Genomic DNA, 25,895 nt, shown 5'->3' with positions numbered 1-25,895 from the left:
TACTTTACAGAGTGGATGCATATAGTTTTCGAATCCTCATAAGTTAAAGGTTGTTAACATGAAAAGGACACTTCAGCCAACATTAATTTTCATTATATTCTGTTTAAAAATGGGTACATAATCATAGAGTTGGAAAGTTGGAAAAATCGTAGAGTTAAAAATTACTTTTGTATGCTATAGGTAATTGATTATCTTTTTACATTTCATCATTTGTTTATAATTCTCATTATATATTAGCAACTTATACTTTCAAGACAAACTAATTCTCGTTTTTGAAAAAAAAAACATATATTTTTCAATCTACATCCTAAAAATGTAAAAGTGCACTGACACAACATGCCTAAAAGTAAAATGAATTTATGCATGGTTGAAAAGAATGTTCACAAACATATTAGAATTTTAAACGTCGTGCATAAAGTCTTCAAATTATAATATTTCTAAACTTTTAAAAGTGATATCTTGATGTATGATTTCTAAATTCAGTTTTCTGTGTATTAGATTTTGAATTTAAAACACTAGTAAAAATAAAAATAAAAGTAAAAACATCTAAACATGATGGAGCTTTGAGTTGGTTGTCTTATAAATTATAACCATGGGGCATGGACCATGGTTTGTATTTTTCGCATGCTGTGTCTTGGACCGTTGGAGATGAGAATTTTTGGTTGACGTGGAAAAGGGTACACAAGATGTTTCAAAGTCGAAGAAAGGTCTCTCTCATGGATGTCAAAATTAAAACAAAAAACATCTTGTAGAAGTGGACAAAATGTATTAACCCTGTGTCCTCTTATTGGTTAATGATGAGTAGAAGTTGAGTCAAAAAGAAAAAAAATAAAAAATAAAAATTAAAACAAAAAACAAAAGTCTAAGGTTTCTCATGGATGTCAAAATTAAAACAAAAAACAAAAGTCTAAGGTTTCTCATGTTCCTCTACTTATGACACTATCTTCTTCATCATCCATCATCACCATCATCATCCCATATATATCCTCTCATCCTTTTCATCTTTACAACCTAATTAGTAATTTACATATTCCTCCCTACCCAAATGAATCTAGTCACCAATCAAAATCTCAATAATTAACTTTTTCAATCTAAAAGTTTTTTTCAATTAATTAAGCAAATTTTCCAATTAAATTGTATTCTAATTAGATTATCTTCTTCAATCTAAAAGATTTTTAAGGTTAATTAAGGGAATTCTCCAATTAAATTGTATCATAATTACTGTCCAATAATGGAATTAAACAAACCACGATTTTATTCACAAAATTAATATCATATGTTCCGTAATAAGCGTTTGTTTATAATAAACCCTATTAACAACAATCTCTCAAAAATTTCTTAGACGCGAAAAGAGAAACACATAGTGACATAATGGAAATTATTTATATTCTTCTTATAAGCATCGGTTGTGTGGTTGTGCTTCTCGGATTATGCGTCGTCACCGGTTGCACCGATCACGATGAGATGCAGACGAAACTAGTTGACGTGGAAAAGGGTAAAACCATCTCACAAGATGTTTCAGAGTCGAATTCGAAGAAGGCCTCTCGTTTTGCCGCCACTTATGGCACTTTTCTTCATCATCATCGTCATCCCATAGTCTCTCGTCCTTATCATCACCATCATCATCGTCACCATCATCATCATCATCATCACCGTGCGAGAATTTAACGTGGAGACCAAACCACCTGCTGGATTGATTTGAAGAACCTACCTTCGCTTTTTTTTTTTCTTTCTAAAATTATATATAGATTTATTTTGTATAATCAAAAGGGAAAATAAAGTTCTGCAAGTGTAACATACTCATTGTATACCAAAACACTTGTGAACTAATGATCTGTGATATGATGAGGTCACTCAAATCTTTGAAATTTTTACAAAGTTGCTTAACCTAGTCGTCAGTAATTACATATATTCTCCACCCAATCAAAATCTCTCAGCCGTTATTATAAATCCTGCAACAGCTGTTTCTACCAAAGTTTCATTATGTAAAGTTGTCTGTATCGCCATTGTTTGATCTTGAATAGCCTTCGTGCTTAAGAAACAATGCATAAAGAAGCTCATTCCACGAATCAGGAACACCAGGAAGACACCAATGGCTGCAGTCTTGCCTGCGGATCGGTGCAGGACCAGCTGAGCCCAAGTAGTACAGTGATGGGTGGCCATCGTTTCTTTGAGCAGCCATGGCTGTTATGTTCAACACTTTCAGCTTAACTGCTTCTGATCTTTTCGAGTAGTAAAGAGACGATGACAAGACATCTTGAAGGAGCTTTATGTGTTCCCATGTCTCTGGTGGAACCAGAGTGGCTCCAAAATCTGGCAGTGTCTCCATATGACATGTTCCCCCTGTTCTCCAATCTCCTCCCCTGAATGAAACACGACATCAATTGAATGGAAAGCTTAAGATTCGATCCTAGAATTCCTGTATATATGCGTGACAAACCTGAAATGCACAGGGGCAAATGTGCGAAAGAAGACCTGTGTCTTGTTTGAATCAACCTCTTCTTGTATCCATCTCATAACAGTCTTCATAGCTCGTCTATGTGCATGCTCTATCTTCATTCTCATTCTCACTTTTTCTCCTACTTGAAAGTAACAACCTCTGCGCAGTCACAAATCCAAGATCAGTCAGGGAAGCAAATCAATTCTGATTAGTTCTGAGAATGTTACCAACAAGAAAGAAGCTAACCCGCGGATAGTTTTCTCGTAGTTCCACCAATGACCAGTGTTAAACACTAATATATCCGCATCTCTCCACTTGTCAGCAGTCCAATCCATTGTCTCCAGTTTAAGAGTCGTCTTAACCTTTTCTGGATATCCTTTAGGTGGACGGCTTTGGAGAACCAAGAAAGGTGCTCTATAGTATTCAACAGTGCAGTTGTAGTCATGAAACCTGAACACAAAGAAGCCCATGTGCTTTGTGATGGGTCTATTGTTCACTTCGTAAACCAAATTCTTGTTCCTGATCGCAGAAGATAGCATACAGAGAAGAGACTCCCATTGGTTTCTTCCAATTGAGTCTCCTACAAACACTAGCCGCTTGTTCCTTAGCTTCTCCAGCATCAACTTCGCATCAAATCTGAACCATTTCATAACACAATGAGGTCAAGCTAAGTAATTGCAAAGAAACATATACTAATCTATGAATGACAAAACCATTTTCCTAAATCCTAAACATAACATTTCTATTCCCTAAGGCAAAACTGAGTTTATACATGTTCTTTGGATCCATGTTCATATAATACAAAATCTTCAATGACATCACAATGAACACGCAGGACAAGAAATTGAGATATAGCAACAAAACACCGAAGAATACTGAAAGCGACTTAAGACTCTGTAGCAAACTCTTTTCAGCTAGCGAGAAAAATGCAGAAACTGTAAAGAAGAACAAACCTGGGCAAATCACAATGGTTAGGTTGCCATCTCCACTTGGTATAGAACAAATCAGGTCTGCCAAACTCAGTGCATCTGAATCCTTCATCAAGAAAGGTGCAATCTTTGGACTGATACAAAGGATACGATTCATCCCAAACCCATTTCCCATCGAACACATTGCAACCACTCCCACTCTCTTCAAGAAACCCAACTTTGGTGTTGTTCTCTACAAACCCATCGAGCTCCTTGAGCCAAAGGAATCTCTCCGATTGATCCGAAAAGTCATGACTTTTAGTCTTAGCCACGGTTCTGTAATCGAGGTAGAAGAAGCTGAAGACTAAACACAAACCCACCAAGAAGAAACCCAAGACTCCTAGAGATGGCTCGAACACGACCCTCAAACGCTTGAATCTCTTAGTCACTACAGAGACTTGCGGCATGGCTTCATCGTCTTCCACAGATGGTTGGTTCTTCGACATCTGAAGAAGAAGAAGAAGAAGAAGAAGAAGAAACTGCAAAAGCTGAAGACTTTATTGTTCTCTCAGTAGATTTCAGAATGAGAAAAGAAGCAGCTTTGCTTGGGAGCCTTTGGGAATATTAAGCGAACAAATACAAATCCAAAGGTGTAATTAGCATTTCTTGACCCTAGTCTTGGTTTCGTAAAAAGGGAAAGACTTGGAGAGACTGTGTGAGTGAATCGTGCGTGGGTCCTTTTAACTGGCGGGGGTCCCGTAGATCCAAAAAGATGACACACACGCGATCGTGGCGCGTGGCTTAAAGTAGTGAGAGTGGTGGGGCTTAAGACGGCGTAGCTTTTACTACTTTTTAGTGCGCTTTTAAAACGGTTAATGCGTTTTGGGTTCATTCACCGAATATAGCGTTTTGCTTTTGGTCCAAATATGTGTAATATAGTTTGGTAGACTCAATAAACAAACAGATGGAATCTTGTAATGATTAAAAGAAGAGTAAATTTTAGATTGTACGCAGCACGAAGCTCAGACTCGAAGCCGTCCATGCCGGAGATTTGTGTATGATGAACAACACATCACATGGTTATTTTGTCTAGGGACAAGATTCAATGTAAGTCAGAGAGTGAGAACCGAGAAGAGGTTGCGTACCGGCTAAGATCAGATTACCTTTTAGTATTTGTTTAACTAATGAATGATTTTAAAGCTAATTCTCTTTTAATGATTTGTTCCAACTCTTAATAATCATATTTAGTACTCTGTTGCTTCCTCTTGTGCTTCCCAGCAACAGTTCAGTCAATGAACTTTTCATATAAGTTATTTCTTACACAAGAGAGATTGTTGTAAGGTTGCTTAAAGAGAGATCAAAAGATGGTTCATAATCGTAGTAACTTTCAAAAATGATTTAGGAAATCTGTCTATAATGAGATATGATCCTAATAAGTGATTTGATTAGATATAAAAAAGGAAAATAGTGGATAGCTACAGATTTGATGATCTTAACGATGATCCAGGATCAAGATAATAAAGAAGAAAGTTTTTGACAAGGTTCTTTCCTTACACATTCATAGGTTTGTCAAATAAAACTGATTATAGAACTACCTCTTCTCCTCCCATCCCTCGACATTGTTATTGTCGTCCCACCTCGCTTCTACTTGTTCATCTACAAGATCTGAGTATTGTGCACAATTAGAACTTCTAAAAAACCATGGAATTCATTGAGACACAACGACTAAAGAACAAAGAAAGCTCATTGATCCCAAACACTACATGGAAACAAACATCTTCAAGATTTGCAGTTATACATTGTTACTATTAATCAGAACCAAAAGCAAGATTTCAGGACTGTACAAGATAAAGGTTGAAACTTTCTTTTGCCAATTCACAAAACCTGAGATATCTGAAATTTTCACATGAATCCGATTTGGGATTATCCACAAATCGCTAACGCATCATGAGATAGTTCGAGACACACACTGATAACTTCCAAAGTCTAATGGATCATCAACCCAACAAATCAATCATTCACAGCATAAATCTATATCTTTTGGAAACGAAACAGAGGCAGAGCGATTTGAGAGAAAGAGAGAATACAAAACCTTGTTGTTGATGTTGTTGAGAAGACTGAAGAGATCTTTCGTATTGTTCAGCCTTTTCAAGGAAAGGCTTGTATCCAAGTTCAAGTGACATGTAACCAAAGGCCAATGATCCCAATACCACCACCGATGATCGAATCGCGTTGTCCATCACCGTCCGCTTCATCTTCTTCCCTCTCTCTCTCTCTAAAACCTCCGACTCTGAGAAAAAAAAGTCTGCTTTTTTATTTTTTTTGCCTTTCCTATAAAATATTTACACAAGACCCTCCGAACGAAACAGAGGCTTCGTTTACTCGGTGATGTATCGGAAGCGGTGGGTTCTGTAGAATCAACGAGAATCTGATGTTGGTGAAACATGGTGTTGTCATTGGTTTGGGACGATTGACTTCTCAATTACCTTCTTCTTCAAGTGTGCTCAGAAGGCAACAGTTTTTGATACGAGCGCTTTGTGGATCACAAATCCATCGCCCCAAACTCATCAGAGCAATGAGTTCCACATCGGAGGCCGACGCTGAGAGTGTCCTTAGAACTGTGACGCCATCTCTTGATCTTAAACGACACAAAGGCCAAGCTGGTGAGTGCTCTCCTTCGTCTCTACTTAGTTGCTACTGGGTTTTGTGTGTTTGGATTATTCAATTGAGTGTGTGATCTGTAATGAACCAAATTTGGAACTTTGAGGATTCAAAGTTTGAGTCTTTTAGAAATTTGATCTGTGTCAGGGAAGATAGCTGTGATTGGAGGCTGTCGTGAATACACAGGAGCTCCATACTTCGCTGCCATTTCAGCTTTGAAAATTGTATGTAGTTTCGTTCTATTAGCTATCACAGCTTCTTTCTTCTGTTCAGCTTTGGTTTAAGTTACTCCGTACACAATTGTAGGGTGCTGATTTGTCTCATGTCTTCTGCACGAAAGACGCAGCTCCTGTTATAAAGAGTTATAGTCCTGAGCTTATAGTTCACCCTGTTCTTGAGGAATCGTACAGCATCAGGTGAATGCTCCTGTCAACGGTTTATGCTACTTCTACTGTGTGACTTTCATTCCGTAGGTCCATTTTCGTAATCTCAATATTTTGTATTCTGGATTTAGTCAACTCAGTGAGGAAGATCAAAGAACAGTTCAAGATAAAGTGCTCGGGGAAGTCGATAAATGGATGGAAAGATTTGATTGCCTTGTGATTGGTCCTGGTTTGGGAAGAGATCCATTTCTCCTGGTACAGATTCCTCTGCCACTGCTTCATCACGTTACAGAATTTGATTTGTCAAATATTTGGCGATGGACTGACGAGTTTTGACTTTGTATTTTCAGGAATGTGTGAGTAAAATCATGCTTCTTGCCAAAAAATCCAATGTTCCTTTTGTTGTAGATGGGGTAAGCAGTGACATAAAACTGGATCAATTGGTTTTCTTCTTATCCCAAATCTTTTGAGTGTTTTATGGTGATTCTGTAGGACGGGCTGTTTCTTGTAACAAATTCCATTGATCTTGTCAATAGCTATCCGCTTGCTGTCTTAACCCCAAATGTGAACGAGTATAAACGTCTAGTTCAAAAAGTGCTTAATTGTGAAGTAGATGAACAGAATGCTGAAGATCAGCTACGTTCTCTGGCCAAACAGTAAGTAGAAAACTCACTTCACATATCCACAAAGAGAGAGTTAGGATCTGTAAATCTCTCTAAATCATCTAGAGGGGAGTATCCCCAAACAACCTTCCCCAGGCTCTCATTTGGTGTTTTGCAGTGTAAAATTTAATGATAATAATGTTAGACGCCTTTGTCATTCAGGATTGGTGGCGTGACGATTCTCAGGAAAGGGAAATCTGATCTTATAAGCAATGGGGAGACAGGTGAGTAACTTTTTCATATCTATTTTCTCCTTCAGATAGAGAACACAAGTTGTGATTGTGTCTATTTTATGCAGTAAAATCAGTGAGCATATATGGTTCGCCAAGGCGCTGCGGTGGACAAGGCGATATTCTCTCTGGGAGGTGAGTTCACCATTCTTTGATCAGGTTAAGAGTGAACTTTTGTAGCCACTAAATAGTCGCCTACATGGTTTTGGTTTCATCTAGTGTCGCAGTGTTTTTGTCATGGGCGCAACAACTTAAAGCAGGTCCTGAAAGGTAAGATACCTCCTTTTGTTTGCTCTGCACGAAGTTTTCTCTATCATTTTCTAGCTCAGTCGTTGATCAATGTAGAGCAAAGTGTTTTTGACAATCTCTAAAAACAAAACATTTCAGTCCCTCAGAGACTCCAGCCATCTTGGGATGCATAGCTGCATCTGGCCTGCTGAGAAAAGCCGCATCTCTGGCTTTTACAAAGCATAAGAGATCAACTCTAACAAGCGACATTATTGAATGTTTAGGGAAGAGGTATGAATTTCTATCTTACTGAATCTGCTACATCAGAGAATTCACAAAAAAGTTTGTCTCGATCATAATGTTTATCGGGTTTTTTCGACAGTTTGGAGGATATCTGTCCTGCATCTTAATCTGCACAACACATGAACTAGAGTTGTCTTGCCTTCTACTACATCTTACTGTCTACGTGAAGCTTCAGAAGCTGTTCCTGTTTCGGTTCTTGTATCTATTTCCCTCACCACTGTTGTCTCTGTATAATAAAACCTGAATGCTGTGATTACGAAATAAAAATTATAATTCATATGATCCAGATCCGTTAATCCTAATTCTTACAGATTCATGTAGACAGATTGAGAATTGTGAGATTTACTAGAGAAACAGTTGATGAACAGAGACAAGAGGATCAAGAGAAGGTAAATTTTGGTTTCAGAGACATTAACTTATTAGGAAGAAGACACTAAAAACAGCAGAAGACAGACACCGGGCTGTACAAAGAAACATAAGACATGATACAACGCTACACACATCAACACCAAACCATTGATAGCTTACAGAACTCTTAGAACAGCTTTTTTGTTTTCTACGTCATTATTTGTTTTTTTTTTGTTTTTTTGCTGTTACAGTTCGAGATTTACGAGACATTGAGCTTGTTTCTTTTTTACTCTCTTTCACTCTCAATCTGCAAGAACTGTTGCTCCTTCCACCTGTTTCACCACCAAAATTTGTGTTATGAGCCTCTTTTGTTGATGCTGAACAGAAAGAATAATACTAAATCTGATTTGTTTTTGAAGAATCAATCACCTTGAAGGTGGCTCCCCAAATCTCTTCCTCATTAGCAGGAATGGCAGTGATCTTGTTCTTAGGGTTCTCAAAGCTCCTAAGCCCACCTAACGCCGTCGAGTAATAACAGCCTGCAACACACACATGCACAACCATTCAAAAATCGAAATCGCTTCAACTGAGCTTGTGATGATGCCCCCAAAATCTTGAACTTAAAAGAGTGAAAAACGAACCTTGAGGGAAAGAAGCAAGAGACTTGCCACAAGCACCTTTTAGCAACTCAACATCATCAGCAAATGCCACGTACCCATCAGCTGTTATTCCCCAGTACAATGGAACCTTACCAACTTGGTCCTGCAGTAAATCAAAACCGATATTTACCACCGAATTCAATCTAGTTTACAAACTAAAAAAGGGTTTCTGAGGGTTAGAAAGAGAACTTACAGAGGCTACAAACAGATTGGAGGTTGATTTGTCAAAGACCACAAAGGCGAAATCGCCACTTAGGTGAGCCACAACGTGGTTGGCCGGGTAAGGAGCTCTGTCACGGAGAGTCTTGTAAGCCTCGATGACCAAGAGAACCTCGTTTGCGTTCTTTGCAAGCCCGTATTGCTGTTTCAAGCTTCCTAGGTTGTCAAGTGAGCCTTGGAACAAGCAGAATATCTCATCCTTAGCTCCAAATGACCTGTTCCGATTAAAAAAAAAACATCTTAAGACAAGCCTATATATGATTAAGTCAAATAAATAGTAAGCAAACTAAGGATTAGAACTGTAAACCTATCTAGAGAAAAAGTATTGCAATTATTGAAGTTATAAATGAGGGAGGAGAATAGTCAGAGAGATGAGTCAGCATCGGATCTTAAAGCAGACATACAATTATGAATGTTTTGGAGTTGATATGGGTAAAAAAGCTGAAGATGGAGTGTGGTGCATCATAGTTTCATAAGGCTATTAATGGTTGTGGGTTTTTAATTATATATTGTAGGGTTTGGTGGACCAAACAAAGCTGCCTTAGTAGAGTGGCCATGATATGTTCATATCCAAAATACAGTGCCTACAGTTGTAACCATATAGAGATTTTGCGAACGAATTTGGAAATGTAAATTTTTCGTACCCTATGTTGTCTAATTGAGTCATTGTTATGGTTGTTGAAGTTATGTACTTATGTTGCAAGTGGTTTATTTGGGACTTAAAATACTTACATCATATAAATAATCTTAATAAATAACAAGTGACATGAGCAATTCAGCTAAAATGACTTAATGAGTCATGCATAGGAGGCTTGTGAATCTTTGGTGACTTAAGACAACTCTTATGAGACGTGTCCTTGTGCCACCGTCCGTCACCGACAAAGTCAACTACGAAGGAAAATTATACTTTTGGGGCAATCTAAATACTAATAAAACTTTAAACCGTTTATAGGTAAATGGTACATGATGAATCATCTCTATTTGATTCATAATATACTTTTCAACCAACGAAGCCAACTTTACTTGGATAAGGTAACATACCCAAAGCATTAGTATATTTCCTATCAGAATTATCCATACAAATTAAACATGATCGATACGTTTATATAATAAATCTACCTATGACGTACCTTGTATACGCATATTTCCTAAAAATATACATAATTTTAGAAATTTCATTTGGACTTTGTAATTATTATTGTTTGTGGTCCACAGACCAAACCACACCACAGAGGCACAAACATACATCACCCTAACTTAAGTGGAGTGCTTAAAAGAAATCAAACAATTATGCAAAATCGGAATCTAGTAGAAATAAAATAATATAAAACAAAGAATCAAAGATATCTACAAAATTATGAATCTACTTATTAAAATAATCTCACTAATTATATCTTCTTAGCAAAATTATCAATTGAAATATATGTGATCCATATATACATGCAAAATATGCAATTGATTTTGTTTGTTCTTTTTTTTTTTAAATAATTTGTCAGCGAAATTTAAAAGGCTCGACGATGATCTCATCACCGTCGGATCGGATATAATCAGACGGTGAAGAAAACTTCGGAATCATCGTAAAAATCAAAAAGAAAAAAAAAGTCGCCGGGAGGAGACACTGACCTGGGGCGGAGAGGACTCTCGTTGTGATGGCTGTAAGCAAGCTGAACAAAGTCTCCGACTTGTACAGAAACGGTGGAGGGATTTTTATCGACGAAACGGTTCACTAGAGTAGCTCCGGTTGTCTTAGGCGACGGAGTTCGGCTCCCGGCAGCCACCAGTTCTTCCGGTGGTGATACTATAGCTCCACTGAAAATTCCCAACATTTTCTCTCCGGATGATGATCTCAGCGCTAACTCCAAAAGAAAAAAAGCTAAAATGTCTAAAAGGAAAAATTAAAATCTGTGAGCTCTCTCTGGTTTTAGATGTAAACGGAAGAAGACGAGACGAAGGAGAGAGAGAGATAGGATGGTGTTTTAAATACAGGAAAGAAGAAGAAGGAGATCGAGGGTAATTACGTCATTTCATGTCTTCACGAATCTTCTACTCTTTGATTACACAACACTGAAATTAACGTCAAATACGTAATCGTATTGTGGGAAAGATGAATAATATGATGATGATGATGATGATGATGCACTGGGTCCCACATGGAATCGTTTCTGAGCGTTAGATTCTAATTATTGTAGGACCAATCGTGCCATTTGTGTGGTCTCTTGTCTTATCCATCTCCCTTTTTTTTTTTTGTAATAATAATTACTCTACTCATTCAGTCATTTGTATTAAAAAAAAAAAAGATTAGCCTAATTATAATTGGTGCTGATAATTATCATTTTTAAGGTAAACATAACCTCCACTTTTCGTAAAAATGAAAAAAGGGATAACATATCAAGTTATCAACTTTAATTTATTAGCACTCTACAAGTTAGGATAAGACGATAAAGCTTACCTTTCTTCTCCATATTTTCTTACTTTTTATATACTATAAGGAAACCAGGGAAAAAATGTTATAAATGATAATTAAATATGTATGTAATAGGTGCGATGTGTAGTTAACATAAAAAGGGACAATTCTTTTTACCATCATATATATTTTCTGAAAAAAAAAATTCTGTCTATTTTGGCTAACAAAAAATTATTGGTGAATAACCTTTTTTTTTCCTTCAATAAGAATAAGAAATCTGTCAATACTAGAAACTTATTGATGTGTCACCACTTTCTTTCTAATTTACTCATTAGTGGATTCCATCAAAATTAATTCACCAACTAATACTAGAAAATTGGAATATATATATATATATATATATATATATATATGTTTGTTTTAGTGTGTTCCAGACCTTGTATATTTGTTTGTGTAAAATATACCAGTATATTTTTAACACTAATGGTTTGTATAATTATTGTTATTAGATGCTTTAAACTCGTATAACTATTATAAACTATTATAGTTGGAATATGTGTACTTTAAGAGCCAATAAACTAGGAGGGATTGTGATCTGAAAGCAACTTGAACCTAATTTAAAATGGACATGTATCATCAACCATACTTTGTAGTATTATTGATACTAGATTAGGAGCCGTAGTAGAGCACGAATTGAAATTCTTTTTATTTATATTATAATTTTAGAATAAAATATAATGTATTTAATTATTTTTAAAAGTTTTTTGGATAAAACATTATGCAATAAAAATCATATGGTAAATATAATGACTTGAAAAAAATACTTATTTTGTAAATTTTATAATTTTATGTATGAAAAATTGTTATGTTTGTTGTTTGTTTTAATTTTAATTTTTGAACATGTTTGGTGAAAGTTTTTTAATATGATCCGTGCTTAAGTAAGATTTTATTTTCAGTTGCACAATAAAATCTCGGAAATCACGATTAAGTGTGATAAATTACAAAGATTTTATTCCTTTTTACGTCTAATAATATATTTTTATGTCTAACAATATATATTTTGTAACAATACATGAAATACTAAAGATTTTATTTAGGAAATTGTATAAATCATTAGAATATTATCTTAAAGAATAAACTTTGGGATATTCTTAAATGTATACATATAGCCTACAGATTGACCAATTAATCTATAACGTTTTTTGTAACCAACATATATTTAATATAGAACATATTTTGTAACCAACTTATAAAAATTATGTACTCTTGTTTTATTATATTAGGAGTTAATAACTTTAGGTATCTTTCTTTCCTTACATTCTTCATCCCGGGAACAAGATATGTCAGTTAAACATTAAACCGCTTTTCTAAAAAATCAATTAAACAGCAACTTGATCCAATGTATGATGTATCTGTGTACCAGCTTATATATTTTTTTTTCTTTCGTTTACGAATTTTTACGATGATTCATGGATCTTAGACCATCACCAGCCCAATAACGATGTAAACGTTGCTTTTAAAAAAAAATATTATTTTAATCATATATATATATATTTATTATTTATTAATGTCAACCATTAAAAATATGACATCTGGTCAATTGTTAAAAAGAACGTTTCTTCGGCAAGTAACTGAAACACCTATTCTCTCCCTTTTTTCTTCTTTTTTATTATTATATTTTTTTTTAAAGCAACCCTTTCAATGAACATCTTTCAGTGGAGATGCCCTTAGATAGCCTCATGTAATTAGGCGTGGATCATATATAAAATCAAGCTTTCCGTCTTTGGGAAGAACTTATTCAATTTCGTATGCCCATTTTAAAAAATTACTCCTGTTAAATTAATAATACTTCATAGAAATTTCCGTACAGATAGATTCAAAACCATGTCCTACAAAATTTAATCAAATAATTTGAATCTTTTGTAATAATCATCTTTAAAAAAAACTTTCATATTGGAGTAATAAACTTTCATTTGAGTAATAAACAAATCATGTCAAGAAAGAATATTAGACGAAGAAAGAACAGTGGATCGCCCATTGTTTTTTGTTTGGAGGTTTGGCCCACGGTCTTAATAAATTTGCCTTTGCACATCTCTTCTTTTATTCAATTTGATATCAACATGCATTTGATGCATACAATTTTTTTTTTCCAGATTACGTGACCTAAAATAATAATTACACAAAGATGGGTGAGTTGCTCAAGATTTTCAACCATTTTGTTAAGAAAATGTCACAAACAAGACACAACAAAAAGGAAAACCATAAAGATACATAAATGGTTTGGTGACAACAACCTAGAAATGTAAAAGATAAGACCAAAATTATTTCGTGCCAAATATTAGAGACCACAAGGTGGACCAAAGAATTGTTAAATTATATCGTTTCAAAGTTGTTGTCTTAATTGGATTTCTTACTGTTAATAATTTGATAATGAACACATTGATTTATGTTTTTTAGTTTTTTTCTTTTTAGATTCAAATGTAAAATTATTTATGTCCGCTTCAAACCGATGGTTCTTTTCTATAAGTTTTAAATGGAATCGACATGACCTACATTGGATAATAATATACATGCATGCATCAAATGCTTTTGTATTATTCTATTTTTTATATATATTTTGGATTCAAAACTAATTAGAAATACATAATATATTAAATTTTTGTATACTTCTAGTCTTCTATTTTATAAATGTGAGGTTTCTGAAAATTATCAGATAGTATTTTTTTTTTTTTTCCATATATCTAGTGGACGTTACTGCATATTAACTCGAGATATCAAAATACCATAACTTTATTTTTTGTGGCACTATATGTCTATACATGTCTGTAATTTCTTTTGTGAAAAAAAAAACTCTACCAAAACCACACTAAGTGAAACAGGAAGAATTACAAAGCCTCCAATAAATTTCGTTTCAGACACTCTTCTTGATTTTATCATATCATCACTACACCTAAAATAAGAGCTGCATGCACTTAACCACAAAAAAAAGAGCCCGCATGCAATATTTGAATGGAAAATGTTTATAACTTTTGACAAAATATATATTGGATAGTTTTATATTTATATTGTTTGTTTTTGACTTTTCAATAATATATATGCAAACTATATTAATATCATATACACACAAAAAATCAAGACACAAAATTGCTAAAAATGTATATATAATATAAATTGAATGTCAAACAATGACTGGTATCATTTTATTTCTATTGATGTTTTAAGAGTCATTATCATTTGATGTTATTTAAAACATTAGAGCCACTAGTATGTATTCTTTTTCTTATTTACTAAAACAATTGTAGAAAATCAAAGAAAGACTGTGCAGAGCCAACCATGGACCTGGGAGTGGGAACTACAAAAGTTGAAAACGACTTTGATATTGTTTTTGCAAACACAAAAATTAACTCATTAATTTCAACATCATATATATACAAGATTTGTTTTTGCCAGATACCATTATTCAACTTAACAATTGGTATTAAAATGATACGTGTTAACAGTTAACACTATTTCTTACAGGAATCCTCTGGAAAATGTTTTTTGAAGCTTGAAATGATTTGTCCATGTCAAACTCTGAGTCTCTCTAGTTTAAATGCTGAATACTTCATCGTAGATACATATTAGGTACTCGTTAGTTTAAGGAGGATCAAAATCACACATTATAAATACAAAATTACACAATAAAAATATTGTCTTCTTTTTCACAGCAAAAAAAAAAAAAAATACAGGAGTTAGAATTTTTTTTTTTTTTTTTTTTTGGAATTTGGAATAAAGAATTAAGATCAAAACTTTCTTGAGCACAAGTCTTACATATATCATTTATAGCTTTGGAGGGAAAATTATGTTCAATTTTATGTGTGTTTCACTATATACAGAGATATGCAATATAATATACTACAGTAAATATAATTTATAATATAAGAAAATCTTAATATTTCACTTATAACATTTTGAGTTGCTAACATTATTAGAATTTTGAACATGATGAATTGATGATTCCTAGATATTTTAAAAACCAATACGGTGCAAAGCAAATGAATTAAATCTAGAGGATTACGTATCATTCAAATGAACAATTCTTATTGGACCATGAGTTGATATTTCATCAAAAATTGTCACCCATCTCAATCAACTTAGCTTCGATCATCTATAATAATGCATCCCCACAAAACAACTCCTATAAAGCTGTATATATATCTGATATTTTAATTCTTTTTTTTTTCGGATAATATAACGACTTTTTCGATTTCTTTTTTTTTTTGGCAGTTTCTACATTTTCTTTTCTTTTGATGCGATAATAATCGACTTTTCTGTATCCCACTACTACCTCCATCCCCACTTCCCATCTTGCTATGGAGTATAAAACATACCATCTCTTACATGTATTTTGACGTACTATTTCTAATAATGTATATTGTCATTTATATGTGAAACAGTAGATCTCAAAATTATACTATAAATGAGCTTGGTCATTTATCTGATGTTCTTAAAGCACTAATGAGTAATGACCGTTTAGATCTATGATCTATCTAACACCTCATCTAATAATAACTCTTTTAAGGCTTTTAAGTTTTAAGCGTTGTTAAACTCAAATATGACCATTAGTGTAGTAAACTATGTAAGAGAGAGTACTGGCACCACAGTATTCTAAATAAAGCCCAAATCAAAGTCCAATACAACTTTAAGCCCACACCATCATAATCGGGCTGACCCGAATTGACCGACCCGTCGTCTACAATTCCCAAAGCCACGCGATTCTGGATCATCCCCAAGCTTCACTTTCAGGCAGTCGCTAAAGTTCCCGGCGATCAGAGTTTGTTGGTTGACTCGTTTCAAATCTCCCGAAATTGATCGGAGATCCGTGGATCATGGCGTCGGAGAAGCGGGATAAGGAGGAGGAGGAGGTGAAGACCGATGATGGATCTCCTAAAATCAAACCGAGACCGATCGTGCAGCTCGGAATCTTTCTCGTCGCTCACAGTCCCGTTTTCAGGTGAATGTTTTCACCTTCATTTATATTCTGTTTCTTTAGTTTCTATGTGTTGGTTCATTGATCATCTGATCGTGTTTCTAGTGTGGTTTTCTCTGCTGCTGGGGTTTTGGCGTTGCTAATTTTGCCTCTACTGGCAAAGAACACTTACATCTCCGAGAATGCTCTAATGCCAGGTTTTTTTTTTTTTGCATACTTGAAAAACGCTTTACAAGTTCACACTTGGATTCAAGTCTCGTTGTCAGTTTATTTTAGAAGAAGAAAAAACTTACTGTTTCTAGGATTTGGTTCTCTCGTAAGTGTTGATAGAAAAAAAAAAAGTACATTGTGAATCATACGAATGATGTTGAACTTGATTCTCAACAGTAGGGATCAGCTAGTGTAGCCTACTTGACATTGAGGGTGTTAAGCCAAATTAATGCATCAAATTGGAATCTGTAGGAGGGTTTTGAACTTTTGAGTAATGTGAGTTTATGGCTTGCCAACTTCGAAGGAGTTCTTTATTTTTGGCTCTGTTCTTCAGGCTCTGCACGGTCTATGCTCTCTAATCGGGATGTTTCTGATGGAAGCAAACTGGTGAAGGATATAAAGAACTATTGGTTGAATCATGAAGGCCAGGGTGTGTATGTCTTTTCTCCATTGCAATTCTTTCCAGTTTTCTCATGAAATGCCTATTCCTATGTTATGGTCTTATGGAAATAAAAAGAAACCTAGAAAGTAATTTGTTCTTCTTTATACATGATTCTTCGAGTATTGAAGGTTCAACTGTGCATCGTCTACGTTTCTTTTCTGCAATTCCATCTTTTTCAGATGTACCAGTTGACATCCTTCTGTTTCTGTCCTTGTCCAAGTAACTTAATGATTCGCCATTTGTTTGACTTTTTGTGTAGTGAAGTCCAGAAGCTCATTGGAAAATACATGTCAGATATGGGTGCAGAAGTTTATTATCAAAAGTTCCATCCTGAAGGGAATCAATTTCACCCCCTGCACTTTTTCTCCGGTCCTGATTCATATACACTGCTAGATAATGTCAGTTGTGCTTCTTATGGAGTCAATGTTGCTGGGATTATACGAGCCCCTCGTGGTGATGGGAAAGAGTCTATTGTGCTGGTTACTCCTTATGATTTTATAAATGGTGGAGATTACGAGGCTTTGTCTTTAGGCATTACTAGTTCTCTTTTTTCCTTGCTCGCTAGAGTTACCTGGCTCTCTAAAGACATAATATGGCTTGTTACTGATTCTCGTTATGGAGACTATAGACCTGTTGCTGCGTGGTTAACTGAGTACCATTCACCCTCATTTAAGGTCTCGGATTTGCTGAAGTGTGGTGAGCTAAATACAGCTGATACCTTCAGACGAGCTGGAACAGTGGCTGCTGCTTTGGTTTTGAAGGTTGATGGTAGAAGTGAAAGGTTTGAGGACACACTAAGTATCTATGCAGAGGCATCTAATGGGCAGATGCCAAATCTTGACCTCATCAATGTTGTAAATTACTTAGCGGTGCACAGGCAGGGGTTTTATGTCAAGGTGGAGAAGGTTGTATCGTTACTTTCCTCTAGTTGGCTAAAGATTATTGGGGAAATATTTGAAGCTGTTGGGAAATTGGCGCGTACGTTAAATCCGGACTGGAATTTTGGTATCCCAGCTGCAGACTATCTTGAAGGCAGTGCTACCCTTGCAAGTTCACTATACTCCCAGGTAAAATGTATAGTCGATCTGTCCGTAATTAAGTTCTTGTGGTTGCAGTCACACTTATACATTTTAACAAGGAAAGACCTTGAAAGTTAACACTTTCGTTATTCATTCTCATCAGGCCCTTGGTATCCCAACTGGTCCTCATGGAGCCTTCCGCGATTATCAAGTTGATGCAATTACCTTGAAAATTTCACCTAGATTTCCTCCTGACAGTAAGACAAGACAACATGATTTCTTTCTACGAGGTGCCAGGTGAGTTTTTATATTTACTCCTTTCCCATTTTATACAATATACCTGCCTCTGCTAGTGTATGTGAATTTTATTATGCTTAAGAACTACAATACATCATTAGACTCTGTCTGAGTGTTGATGATAACTCTGTGCTTTCTCATTAAATGCAGGTTACTGGAAGGAACTATAAGATCAGTGAACAACCTCCTCGAGAAGTTCCATCAATCGTTTTTCCTATACCTGTTAACTTCGCCAAGCAAATTTATCTCTGTAGGAGTCTACATGATTGCCTTTGCTCTACTTGTAGCCCCTCTTCCAATGGTCGCAGCCTCTTTATATATTGAGGGCTGTAAAGCTCTTACCAAATCCACTGATAACCCCACTGAAAACCTCAAGTCTTGGAAATGGCTAGACGCAGCCAAACAGGTCTTTGCTTTACACTTGTTGGGTTTCATCGTCACACTGCTTCCTTATTTCATCTGTCAAGTACCGGGCCAGCATTCTCCAAGAAACCGCTCCATCATGTGGGGCACTACCTCTTCATCGCTTCTCCTTATAACCTTTGCCATAATCCCGGGTTGCTCTCCGTTCTCCTCTCGGCATCATGGAACCAACTGGGCAGTCTTGAAATCAGTGACCATCTCAGCTGCCTTCATTGGTCTGTGTCTTATGTCTATAATCAATTTCGCTACTGCAGAAATTGGAGCGTTGCTACTCGTGCCAACGTGTCTAATGGCTCAGCCTATAAAACCCGCTTTGAGATCCAGACGCATTAAGAGCCTGTTGGGTGCGTTCTGCAGTATGGTGTTGCTGACAATCGGGTTCCCGGTCATGTTTTTCGCAATCTCTAAGGGGTTGTTTGGAGAAGCGGTCGTGGGGTTAAGTCTTGGAGGAGAGTTCTGGACATGGTTAGAGTCGTTGTGGGCGTGGAAGAGTGCAACATATCTATATATAGGTATGGTTCATCTTCCTTGCTGGCTCCTTTGCCTCTGCATCTTGTTTCATCCTTCTTAATTCTAATTTTTTTACATCGCAAGTTACTTTTATTACCTCTTCACGCTGATTGAGATTGTTATGTTTTCTATTTGTCGCATGATAATGAGCTATATTAGAGGTCTTATGTATCGCTAGAAAACTAAAAATTCATGAAATGAATGTAGTTTTTTGTATTGGCTGTTGGGTTTTAAACACTATTTACTGCAAACGTTAGAAAGAAAAGTTTTAAAACTAAACAGAAAGCTAGAAACTATGCTTTGAATCTATTAGTACAACAAATGCGTGAAAAAACAGATACAAAGTACAAACAAAAGAGATCAAAATTGAAGATAATATCTACCAGTTAATTAGATGTGTTACAGAGGTTGATATTACAAGGAAGCTGTATCAGAGTGTGTTCTTTGTCCAAAACCCATCATTGAGTTGCCCAAATCGAAATCCAATATCAAGCCTTCTAATTGTAACCCGCCCATTACAATCGGGTTGACCCGACTTGAGCCGCCGTCTAAAATCCCCAAGCATCGGACTCCACCACCAACATCCACCATTAGATTCTTCCCCTGGATCCTCCACCTCACCATCTCGCTCTGCAACGCCATATCTACAGCCGGTAAATCTACCTCACTCTTGAAGCAGAGCCCGAACGGTGCGACGGGAGCCACCGGTGGTGTAGCTATAGTAGTCGCAGCTTTAGCGTAAGCTTCAACGAATACTGCGTAGATAGAGCTGTCCAGCATCGTGTATGGAACCACCGTACTCAGCTCCGCCGCTAACGGACCATCCACGGAGAGCTTTTCCCCGTTGACTCTGATCGATTTCACGTTAATTACGTAATCGCCACTCGAGCCGGTTAACAGAGGCGTGTAAACCAATGATCTGGACGCAGCAACTCCGAAAACCTCCTCAACCGAACTCGTCGACACGACGCCGTCTAACGGCGACAGGTAAACAGCCAAACGACGACGTTCGTTAGTTACGGCGGCGAGTTGCGAAGGGAGAGAGATCTGGGCCCTTCCTAAGCCCATTACTCCACGGGCTCCACTAGCGAGCCCACTTAACAGCCACGGTGGGGCACAGGCGAAAAGCAGATCAACGGTTCCAGGAGAAGCAACAGATCCAAATGACATGACGTCACTGAAAAGCTCTCCTCTCGCCGTAATTCCAACGGCGCCGTTTCTAACAAGCAATTCGCAATCCTTGGCGTCTCCACGCGATGATGATGACACTTTTCCATTCCCAGCTTTAGCCTTAAGACAGCCGCTAGAGCTACCGGAGATAAGACTCCGTGACGACGAGGGACCAGAGGAACAATCAAACCAGAGAATCGAACCGGCGAGATCGACGACGAGCTTGAGCGGCTCGGGAGAGTCACCGAGGCGAATCTGTGCGACGTATTGACGGGTTGGTAGGTCTTTAAAAACAGGGAAAACGAGTCCGTTGAGGGAGTCAGAGATCTGAGATTTGGAAATGATTAGAGCGGAGAGGAAGGAGAAGACGAAGAGGTACAACAGAGAAGAAGAAGAAGAAGAAGAAGAAGCCATTAGAAGAAGAAGAGTGAAGAGAGATCATGGATCTGGACGGTTTTTTGAAGGATTTTTGTTATAATATGGTTTGGGATGCGGTGGGCCGACGCTGGTTTAAGAGGGAGGGGAGGGGGCGAATGGGAAACGATAAGGATTGGTTCATTTTAAGGTAAGTGCTGAGTAGACTTGTTGTGTCGTTTCGCTCTTTGTGGGGACTCTTTTGTTTTGGTCAATGTTTATCCATTTTTATTTCATTTCAAAAAGGAATTTGGCACGTGTATACGAGTTTCTTTTTAAAAAAATTAGGAATATCCGTAAAGTTTATACCCAACTCACTACACCACCGGTCGGGAGTAGTTGGTTTGGTAATGGAAAATGTGAAATTGGGCTTATTTATATATGGGCCTTGTTTAGTGTGTGATATGGTCTAATTTAGTTTGGATACGTTATCACTAGACATTATCATCCTCTCAACATTTCATTACCTAATAGTTTGGATTTGTTATGAGTTTCACGATCCAGCAAGACTTTCTGCTATCTGTAGGTCAGATATAGGATTCAACAACCTAGTTTGAAAAGAAAAACAAATACTACCTCTTGACCCTTAGATTATATGACCTATTGACCCTCAGTTTTCTCTGTACTCAAAAATAAGGTTTACCGTCTATAATATACCATACCTCAGTAGTCCATCTGCATCACAAGCATTCATTTACAAGATAGAAACACAAAGATGAGTAGCCTCACCCTCACACGTCTCATACTATTTTTTTCAATTTTCGCAGCCATAACTCTCAAATCAAACTCTCAGTACCTTCTTCCGATCACCAAACACGAACCCACTAATCAATTTTACACCACTTTAAACCTTGGATCCGGTGGGACATCTTCCTCGAACCTCCTCCTTGATCTCGAAACCAACCTCACGTTGGTCAACTGGAACATATTCAATCCTCCACTTTTTGTCAACAACCTCGTGATTTGCAAAAGCTCCACATGCAACTCCATCCCCGGCAATGACTGCGACGACAACGGACTATTCTGTGTTTACCGACAATCAAACCTTCTAGGTCAAAATGTCGGCGTAATAGGCGCTGTTGTCCAAGCCACAGTTAACATCTCCACCACAGACGGTGGCAATCTCCTCTCTCCATTCACCGTCCACCCCTTCACATTCTCTTGCGCCGGAGAGGAACCATTACAAGCGCTTCCTCCTCCCGTCTCCGGAGTTCTAAGTCTTTCTCCCGTATCTTCGTCGTTCACAAAACAGGTGACGTTATTGTTTGGATACATCCCTAAATTCTCTCTCTGCTTGCCTTCTTCCGGCACCGGTCATCTATATATCGCCACCGTTAACTACCTCATCCCCCCCTTCAATAGCGATAATCCCATTCGGATGACTTTGACACCGTTGAAAAACATATACACGGGGAATTATCTAATCGACGTCAAATCAATCTACGTTGACGGAACTCCTTTGTCGTTTAACCCTAATTTGCTTGCGGGCGGAGCCAAGCTAAGCACAGTGGTTCCTTACACCGTACTCCTCACCGATATCTACAATGCTCTTGCTCAGTCCTTTACACTGAAAGCCAAGGTATTCAAATTAAACAGACTCTTTAATTATACTTATATCAACAAAATATCATATTTTGATATTAGACTTTGATTTCAAAGATAAAAGCCACGTGAATCTTTTAAATTTAGGCGTATTTAAAGTATAAACTATAAGAAAAAAAGATTAAATACATATGATTTCATAATCTCTATCTCATGCACAAGATGTCATGTATATACCTTCGAAGTTGGTAAAATGGTAAAAAAAACAAAAAAAACCATATAAACAAGAAAAATGATTACGTGTTACTTTAAATTACAAAGGAAATGTTTGTATGTTGTGTCTAGAGGAAAACTAATTAATTTATGTTTGTATTTGGGGTTTACCTTTTTCACAGACAATGGGAATATCTAAGGTTCAAGCAATTGCGCCATTTAAAGACTGCTTTGACGCACGCGCTGCAGGGAAGAACATGACGGGACCGAATGTGCCTGTGATAGATATTGGGGTGCCAGGAAGGGGAGGAGAGGTCAAGTGGAGTTTTCACGGTGCCAATACGGTGGTGAACGTGACGGAGACAGTGATGTGTTTGGCGTTCCTCGACGGTGGACAGAACCCGAAGGACTTGTTGGTGATTGGGACACATCAGCTTCAAGACCATATGCTCGAGATCGATTTTAGCACATCCCTTATGGGTTTGAGTGACTCGCTCTTGCTCCATAACACTAGCTGCTCCACGTGGCCTTCCCAAAACTAAAATTAACCACACATGACAATAAATAAGATTGTGATATGATCGACTCTGACGTTTCAGTTATTAGTACACTCCTTTTTGGCGGTGTACCATGTATGACACGTTTTCTATGACCACATGTGTTCCAATCGAAATAAATTATCATCCGTTTCTCTTATATATCTATCGTTTGTTTAACATTCTAAAGTTAACTATCCTCTGTTTTCTATATACATGATATTTAAAGATTTTTCATTAACTAATTTTGAAATTGAAGTACTATATTTTCAAAATCTCAAGATGAACAAAATCTTATTATACGAGTATGAGTTATGAAGTATACCCCACCACGTGACTTATAATAACTTGAGTTGCGCTCATTTTGCATAATTAGTGATAATTGTTACTAGGAAACACCGACTGATCTTCTCCAATTCTTTTTCATATATATTCAATTGTTGTCAATTGTCATGTGTTACATATGCATAATACTCCTTTTTTTTTTTGTAAGAGTGCGCGTAATTCAACTCTAGGAAATAAAGATCTCAACGTGAAACCTCAAAATAATTAAAATTTAAATAATAACCAATATTTTAGTGTTTCCACATTTCCTTAGATCCAAGATGTGTGTTTACATGTATAAATACCATACATCTACAGTCCATATTCATCACAAACAAACAATCACATTTATCATTTGATTCCAAAAAAAAAGTAATCCAAGAAAACAAAGATGGGTAGCCTCACGCGTCTCATAGTCTTTCTTTCCATTTTGGCAGCCATAACTCTGAAATCAAACTCTCAATACCTTCTTCCTATCACAAAACACGAACCCACAAATCAATTCTACACCACTCTCAACATCGGATCCGCCACAAAATCTCCCGTAAACCTCCTCCTCGACCTCGGAACAAACCTCACGTGGCTCAATTGTCGTAAACTCAAATCCGTATCTTCACTCCGCCTAGTCACTTGTCAGAGCTCCACATGCAAGTCCATCCCCGGTAATGGTTGCGCCGGCAAATCCTGTCTCTACAAGCAACCAAACCCTCTCGGTCTAATCCCCGACGTAACCGGCCGTGTCGTCCAAGACAGAGTCTCTATCTCCACCACAGACGGCGGTAAATTCCTCACCCTAGTTTCAGTACCCCGTTTCACATTCTCCTGCGCCGGCGAGAAAGCACTCCACGGCCTTCCTCCTCCAGTCGCCGGAGTTCTTGCTCTTTCTCCCGGATCTTCGTCGTTCACGAAACAGGTGACTTCAGCGTTTAACGTTATCCCTAAATTCTCTCTTTGCTTGCCTTCTTCCGGAACCGGTCATTTCTATATCGCCGGCGTCCATTACTTTATCCCGCCGTTCAACAACAGCAGTTTTCCGATTCCGATGATTTTCACGCCCATTAGAGGCGTTGATTCAGGAGATTATCTACTCAACGTCCTTAATATCTACGTTAGCGGGACTCCCTTGACGTTGAAACCCAATTTGCTAAACGACGGAGCTAAACTCAGCACGACGGTTCCTTACACCGTACTTCACACCGACATCTACAATGCTCTTGCTGAGTCGTTTACACTCAAGGCAAAGGTATTCAAAACAAAACCTCATCGTTTGATATTGGACTTCGAAATTCAAAGATAAAAGCCACCTAAAGATTACAAGTTCATGTGGTCGATTTACTTGAGAATTAAAGATTACTTCATAGTTCATACTGATGCATTCGTATTAATTAACTATGAGGTGATATTTTTCTAATGGAAACATCTTTTATATTTTTTTTGACATTTGAAGTAGATCTACGAATATGAAACCATATTAAAATAATATATATATATATATATATAGATTGTTTCTTGAAAATTACTAAAGCGATAAAATAACTCTGTTTTATTTTTATTTATTTGTGGTTTGAATGATACAGGCAATGGGAATATCGATGGTTCCATCGGTGGCGCCGTTTAAACATTGTTTCGATGCACGCACTGCCGGAAATAAATTGACGGGGCCTAACGTGCCGGTGATTGAGATTGGTTTGCCGGGGAGGATGGGGGAGGTGAAGTGGGGGTTCTACGGTGCGAATGCGGTGGTGAAAGTGAAGGAAACGGTGATGTGTTTGGCGTATATCGACGGTGGAAAGAAACCGAAGGATTTGATGGTGATTGGGACGCATCAGGTTCAAGATCATATGCTCGAGTTCGATTTTAGCAGGACGGTTCTCGCTTTTAGTGAGTCACTCTTGCTCCAAAACACAAGCTGCTCCACTTGGCCTTCCCAAAAATAGAATCAATGACACATGAGATCATCTTTGACTTTTCAGTTTTGTACACTTCTTGGTATTGTATGACACGTTCTCCATGACACATGTGTGTTCTTATCGAAATTTAAAATATTGAATATCGTTTATTTTTAGTATAGTTTTATATTCGCTTATTTGATAAAATTAATGTTTAAGGATTTTGCACATTAACAAAATTTTATATATATCTAAACCTGAAAGTCAAATTTAAATTTGTAAATTCAAATTTAAATAAAATTTATAGTATCTATTAGACTCTGAAAATCTCAAGTAAAACAAAATCAATGTGTTTCAAGATTTTCATTTTTTCTGATTTTTTTTGCATTGAATATATAAAATGTATATATATATATATATATCTGCATTGGGAATAAGAAATATATACATATAAAATAAAATTATATATAGGATAAGATATCCATGAGATGA

General features: G+C 36.8%; 8 protein-coding genes across 12 annotated transcripts; 4 read left to right on the top strand and 4 right to left on the bottom strand.

Annotated features, from left to right (window-relative positions):
• Nucleotides 1–1,781: 1,781 nt before the first annotated feature.
• Nucleotides 1,782–4,144, bottom strand: LOC104706236 (protein trichome birefringence-like 11). The gene is made up of 4 exons (XM_010422408.3): nt 3,394–4,144; nt 2,687–3,076; nt 2,441–2,599; nt 1,782–2,363 (listed from the first exon to the last, which is right to left on the bottom strand). Exons 1-4 carry the CDS (start codon nt 3,852–3,854, stop codon nt 1,982–1,984), a joined length of 1,392 nt encoding a protein of 463 aa, XP_010420710.2. The 5' UTR covers nt 3,855–4,144; the 3' UTR covers nt 1,782–1,981.
• A 628-nt stretch (nt 4,145–4,772) lies between these two features.
• LOC104706235 (uncharacterized) lies at nt 4,773–5,649 on the bottom strand. 2 transcript variants are annotated; one of them, XM_087461618.1, is made up of 2 exons: nt 5,441–5,649; nt 4,773–5,004 (listed from the first exon to the last, which is right to left on the bottom strand). In XM_087461618.1, the coding sequence occupies exons 1-2, from the start codon at nt 5,601–5,603 to the stop codon at nt 4,940–4,942; spliced, it is 228 nt and encodes a 75-aa protein (XP_087317744.1). In that variant the 5' UTR covers nt 5,604–5,649; the 3' UTR covers nt 4,773–4,939. The 2 variants fall into 2 exon arrangements, with proteins under 2 accessions (XP_087317744.1, XP_010420709.1); XM_010422407.3 differs by having other exon boundaries at nt 4,773–5,013; nt 5,441–5,603.
• Nucleotides 5,650–5,723: 74 nt separating this feature from the next.
• Nucleotides 5,724–8,097, top strand: LOC104706234 (ATP-dependent (S)-NAD(P)H-hydrate dehydratase). Its single transcript, XM_010422406.3, has 11 exons — nt 5,724–6,011; nt 6,157–6,233; nt 6,316–6,425; nt 6,524–6,647; nt 6,743–6,805; nt 6,885–7,048; nt 7,217–7,278; nt 7,353–7,419; nt 7,504–7,554; nt 7,672–7,803; nt 7,895–8,097. Exons 1-11 carry the CDS (start codon nt 5,780–5,782, stop codon nt 7,920–7,922), a joined length of 1,110 nt encoding a protein of 369 aa, XP_010420708.1. The 5' UTR covers nt 5,724–5,779; the 3' UTR covers nt 7,923–8,097.
• A 102-nt stretch (nt 8,098–8,199) lies between these two features.
• Nucleotides 8,200–10,989, bottom strand: LOC104706233 (stem-specific protein TSJT1). Its single transcript, XM_010422405.2, has 5 exons — nt 10,665–10,989; nt 9,016–9,256; nt 8,805–8,925; nt 8,593–8,702; nt 8,200–8,495 (listed from the first exon to the last, which is right to left on the bottom strand). Exons 1-5 carry the CDS (start codon nt 10,865–10,867, stop codon nt 8,466–8,468), a joined length of 705 nt encoding a protein of 234 aa, XP_010420707.2. The 5' UTR covers nt 10,868–10,989; the 3' UTR covers nt 8,200–8,465.
• A 4,845-nt stretch (nt 10,990–15,834) lies between these two features.
• LOC104706232 (uncharacterized) lies at nt 15,835–19,531 on the top strand. Of its 4 annotated transcripts, none has more exons than XM_010422402.3 (6): nt 15,835–16,438; nt 16,520–16,611; nt 16,959–17,054; nt 17,331–18,133; nt 18,249–18,382; nt 18,533–19,531. In XM_010422402.3, exons 1-6 carry the CDS (start codon nt 16,314–16,316, stop codon nt 19,374–19,376), a joined length of 2,094 nt encoding a protein of 697 aa, XP_010420704.2. In that variant the 5' UTR covers nt 15,835–16,313; the 3' UTR covers nt 19,377–19,531. The 4 variants fall into 4 exon arrangements, with proteins under 4 accessions (XP_010420704.2, XP_010420706.2, XP_010420703.2 ...); XM_010422404.2 differs by having other exon boundaries at nt 17,326–18,133; XM_010422401.3 differs by having other exon boundaries at nt 16,959–17,058; nt 17,326–18,133.
• Nucleotides 19,532–19,581: 50 nt separating this feature from the next.
• On the bottom strand, nt 19,582–20,899 carry LOC104706231 (putative aspartic proteinase GIP2). The gene has a single exon (XM_010422400.3). It carries the CDS (start codon nt 20,897–20,899, stop codon nt 19,730–19,732), a length of 1,170 nt encoding a protein of 389 aa, XP_010420702.1. The 3' UTR covers nt 19,582–19,729.
• A 586-nt stretch (nt 20,900–21,485) lies between these two features.
• Nucleotides 21,486–23,350, top strand: LOC104706230 (gamma conglutin 1-like). Its single transcript, XM_010422399.2, has 2 exons — nt 21,486–22,478; nt 22,837–23,350. The coding sequence occupies exons 1-2, from the start codon at nt 21,615–21,617 to the stop codon at nt 23,194–23,196; spliced, it is 1,224 nt and encodes a 407-aa protein (XP_010420701.2). The 5' UTR covers nt 21,486–21,614; the 3' UTR covers nt 23,197–23,350.
• Nucleotides 23,351–23,792: 442 nt separating this feature from the next.
• Nucleotides 23,793–25,579, top strand: LOC104706229 (putative aspartic proteinase GIP2). Its single transcript, XM_010422398.3, has 2 exons — nt 23,793–24,757; nt 25,092–25,579. The coding sequence occupies exons 1-2, from the start codon at nt 23,906–23,908 to the stop codon at nt 25,449–25,451; spliced, it is 1,212 nt and encodes a 403-aa protein (XP_010420700.1). The 5' UTR covers nt 23,793–23,905; the 3' UTR covers nt 25,452–25,579.
• The last annotated feature ends 316 nt before the right edge of the window (nt 25,580–25,895 follow it).

This window comes from Camelina sativa, chromosome 8, assembly GCF_030686135.1.
Source record: "Camelina sativa cultivar CO46 ecotype springtype chromosome 8, ASM3068613v1".
Classification (NCBI taxonomy): domain Eukaryota; kingdom Viridiplantae; phylum Streptophyta; class Magnoliopsida; order Brassicales; family Brassicaceae; genus Camelina; species Camelina sativa.
Note: the sequence above shows the minus strand (reverse complement) of the source record. Positions and strands in the feature narration are given on the sequence as shown.

Coding starts and splice junctions, on each gene's coding strand:
- LOC104706229 (XM_010422398.3), top strand. CDS start 23,906: ATGGGTAGCCTCACGCGTCTCATAGTCTTTCTTTCCATTTTGGCAGCC. Junction 24,758..25,091: donor CGTTTACACTCAAGGCAAAG/GTATTCAAAACA, acceptor TGAATGATACAG/GCAATGGGAATATCGATGGT.
- LOC104706231 (XM_010422400.3), bottom strand. CDS start 20,899: ATGGCTTCTTCTTCTTCTTCTTCTTCTTCTCTGTTGTACCTCTTCGTC.
- LOC104706236 (XM_010422408.3), bottom strand. CDS start 3,854: ATGTCGAAGAACCAACCATCTGTGGAAGACGATGAAGCCATGCCGCAA. Junction 2,600..2,686: donor TACGAGAAAACTATCCGCGG/GTTAGCTTCTTT, acceptor GTGACTGCGCAG/AGGTTGTTACTTTCAAGTAG. Junction 2,364..2,440: donor TTTGCCCCTGTGCATTTCAG/GTTTGTCACGCA, acceptor TGTTTCATTCAG/GGGAGGAGATTGGAGAACAG.
- LOC104706234 (XM_010422406.3), top strand. CDS start 5,780: ATGTTGGTGAAACATGGTGTTGTCATTGGTTTGGGACGATTGACTTCT. Junction 6,234..6,315: donor CCATTTCAGCTTTGAAAATT/GTATGTAGTTTC, acceptor ACACAATTGTAG/GGTGCTGATTTGTCTCATGT. Junction 7,279..7,352: donor TATAAGCAATGGGGAGACAG/GTGAGTAACTTT, acceptor TATTTTATGCAG/TAAAATCAGTGAGCATATAT.
- LOC104706232 (XM_010422401.3), top strand. CDS start 16,314: ATGGCGTCGGAGAAGCGGGATAAGGAGGAGGAGGAGGTGAAGACCGAT. Junction 17,059..17,325: donor AATCATGAAGGCCAGGGTGT/GTATGTCTTTTC, acceptor CTTTTTGTGTAG/TGAAGTCCAGAAGCTCATTG. Junction 18,383..18,532: donor TTCTTTCTACGAGGTGCCAG/GTGAGTTTTTAT, acceptor CATTAAATGCAG/GTTACTGGAAGGAACTATAA.
- LOC104706230 (XM_010422399.2), top strand. CDS start 21,615: ATGAGTAGCCTCACCCTCACACGTCTCATACTATTTTTTTCAATTTTC. Junction 22,479..22,836: donor CCTTTACACTGAAAGCCAAG/GTATTCAAATTA, acceptor CCTTTTTCACAG/ACAATGGGAATATCTAAGGT.
- LOC104706235 (XM_010422407.3), bottom strand. CDS start 5,603: ATGAAGCGGACGGTGATGGACAACGCGATTCGATCATCGGTGGTGGTA. Junction 5,014..5,440: donor TCAACAACATCAACAACAAG/GTTTTGTATTCT, acceptor CACAATACTCAG/ATCTTGTAGATGAACAAGTA.
- LOC104706233 (XM_010422405.2), bottom strand. CDS start 10,867: ATGTTGGGAATTTTCAGTGGAGCTATAGTATCACCACCGGAAGAACTG. Junction 9,257..10,664: donor GAGAGTCCTCTCCGCCCCAG/GTCAGTGTCTCC, acceptor TAATCGGAACAG/GTCATTTGGAGCTAAGGATG. Junction 8,926..9,015: donor CCAATCTGTTTGTAGCCTCT/GTAAGTTCTCTT, acceptor GATTTACTGCAG/GACCAAGTTGGTAAGGTTCC.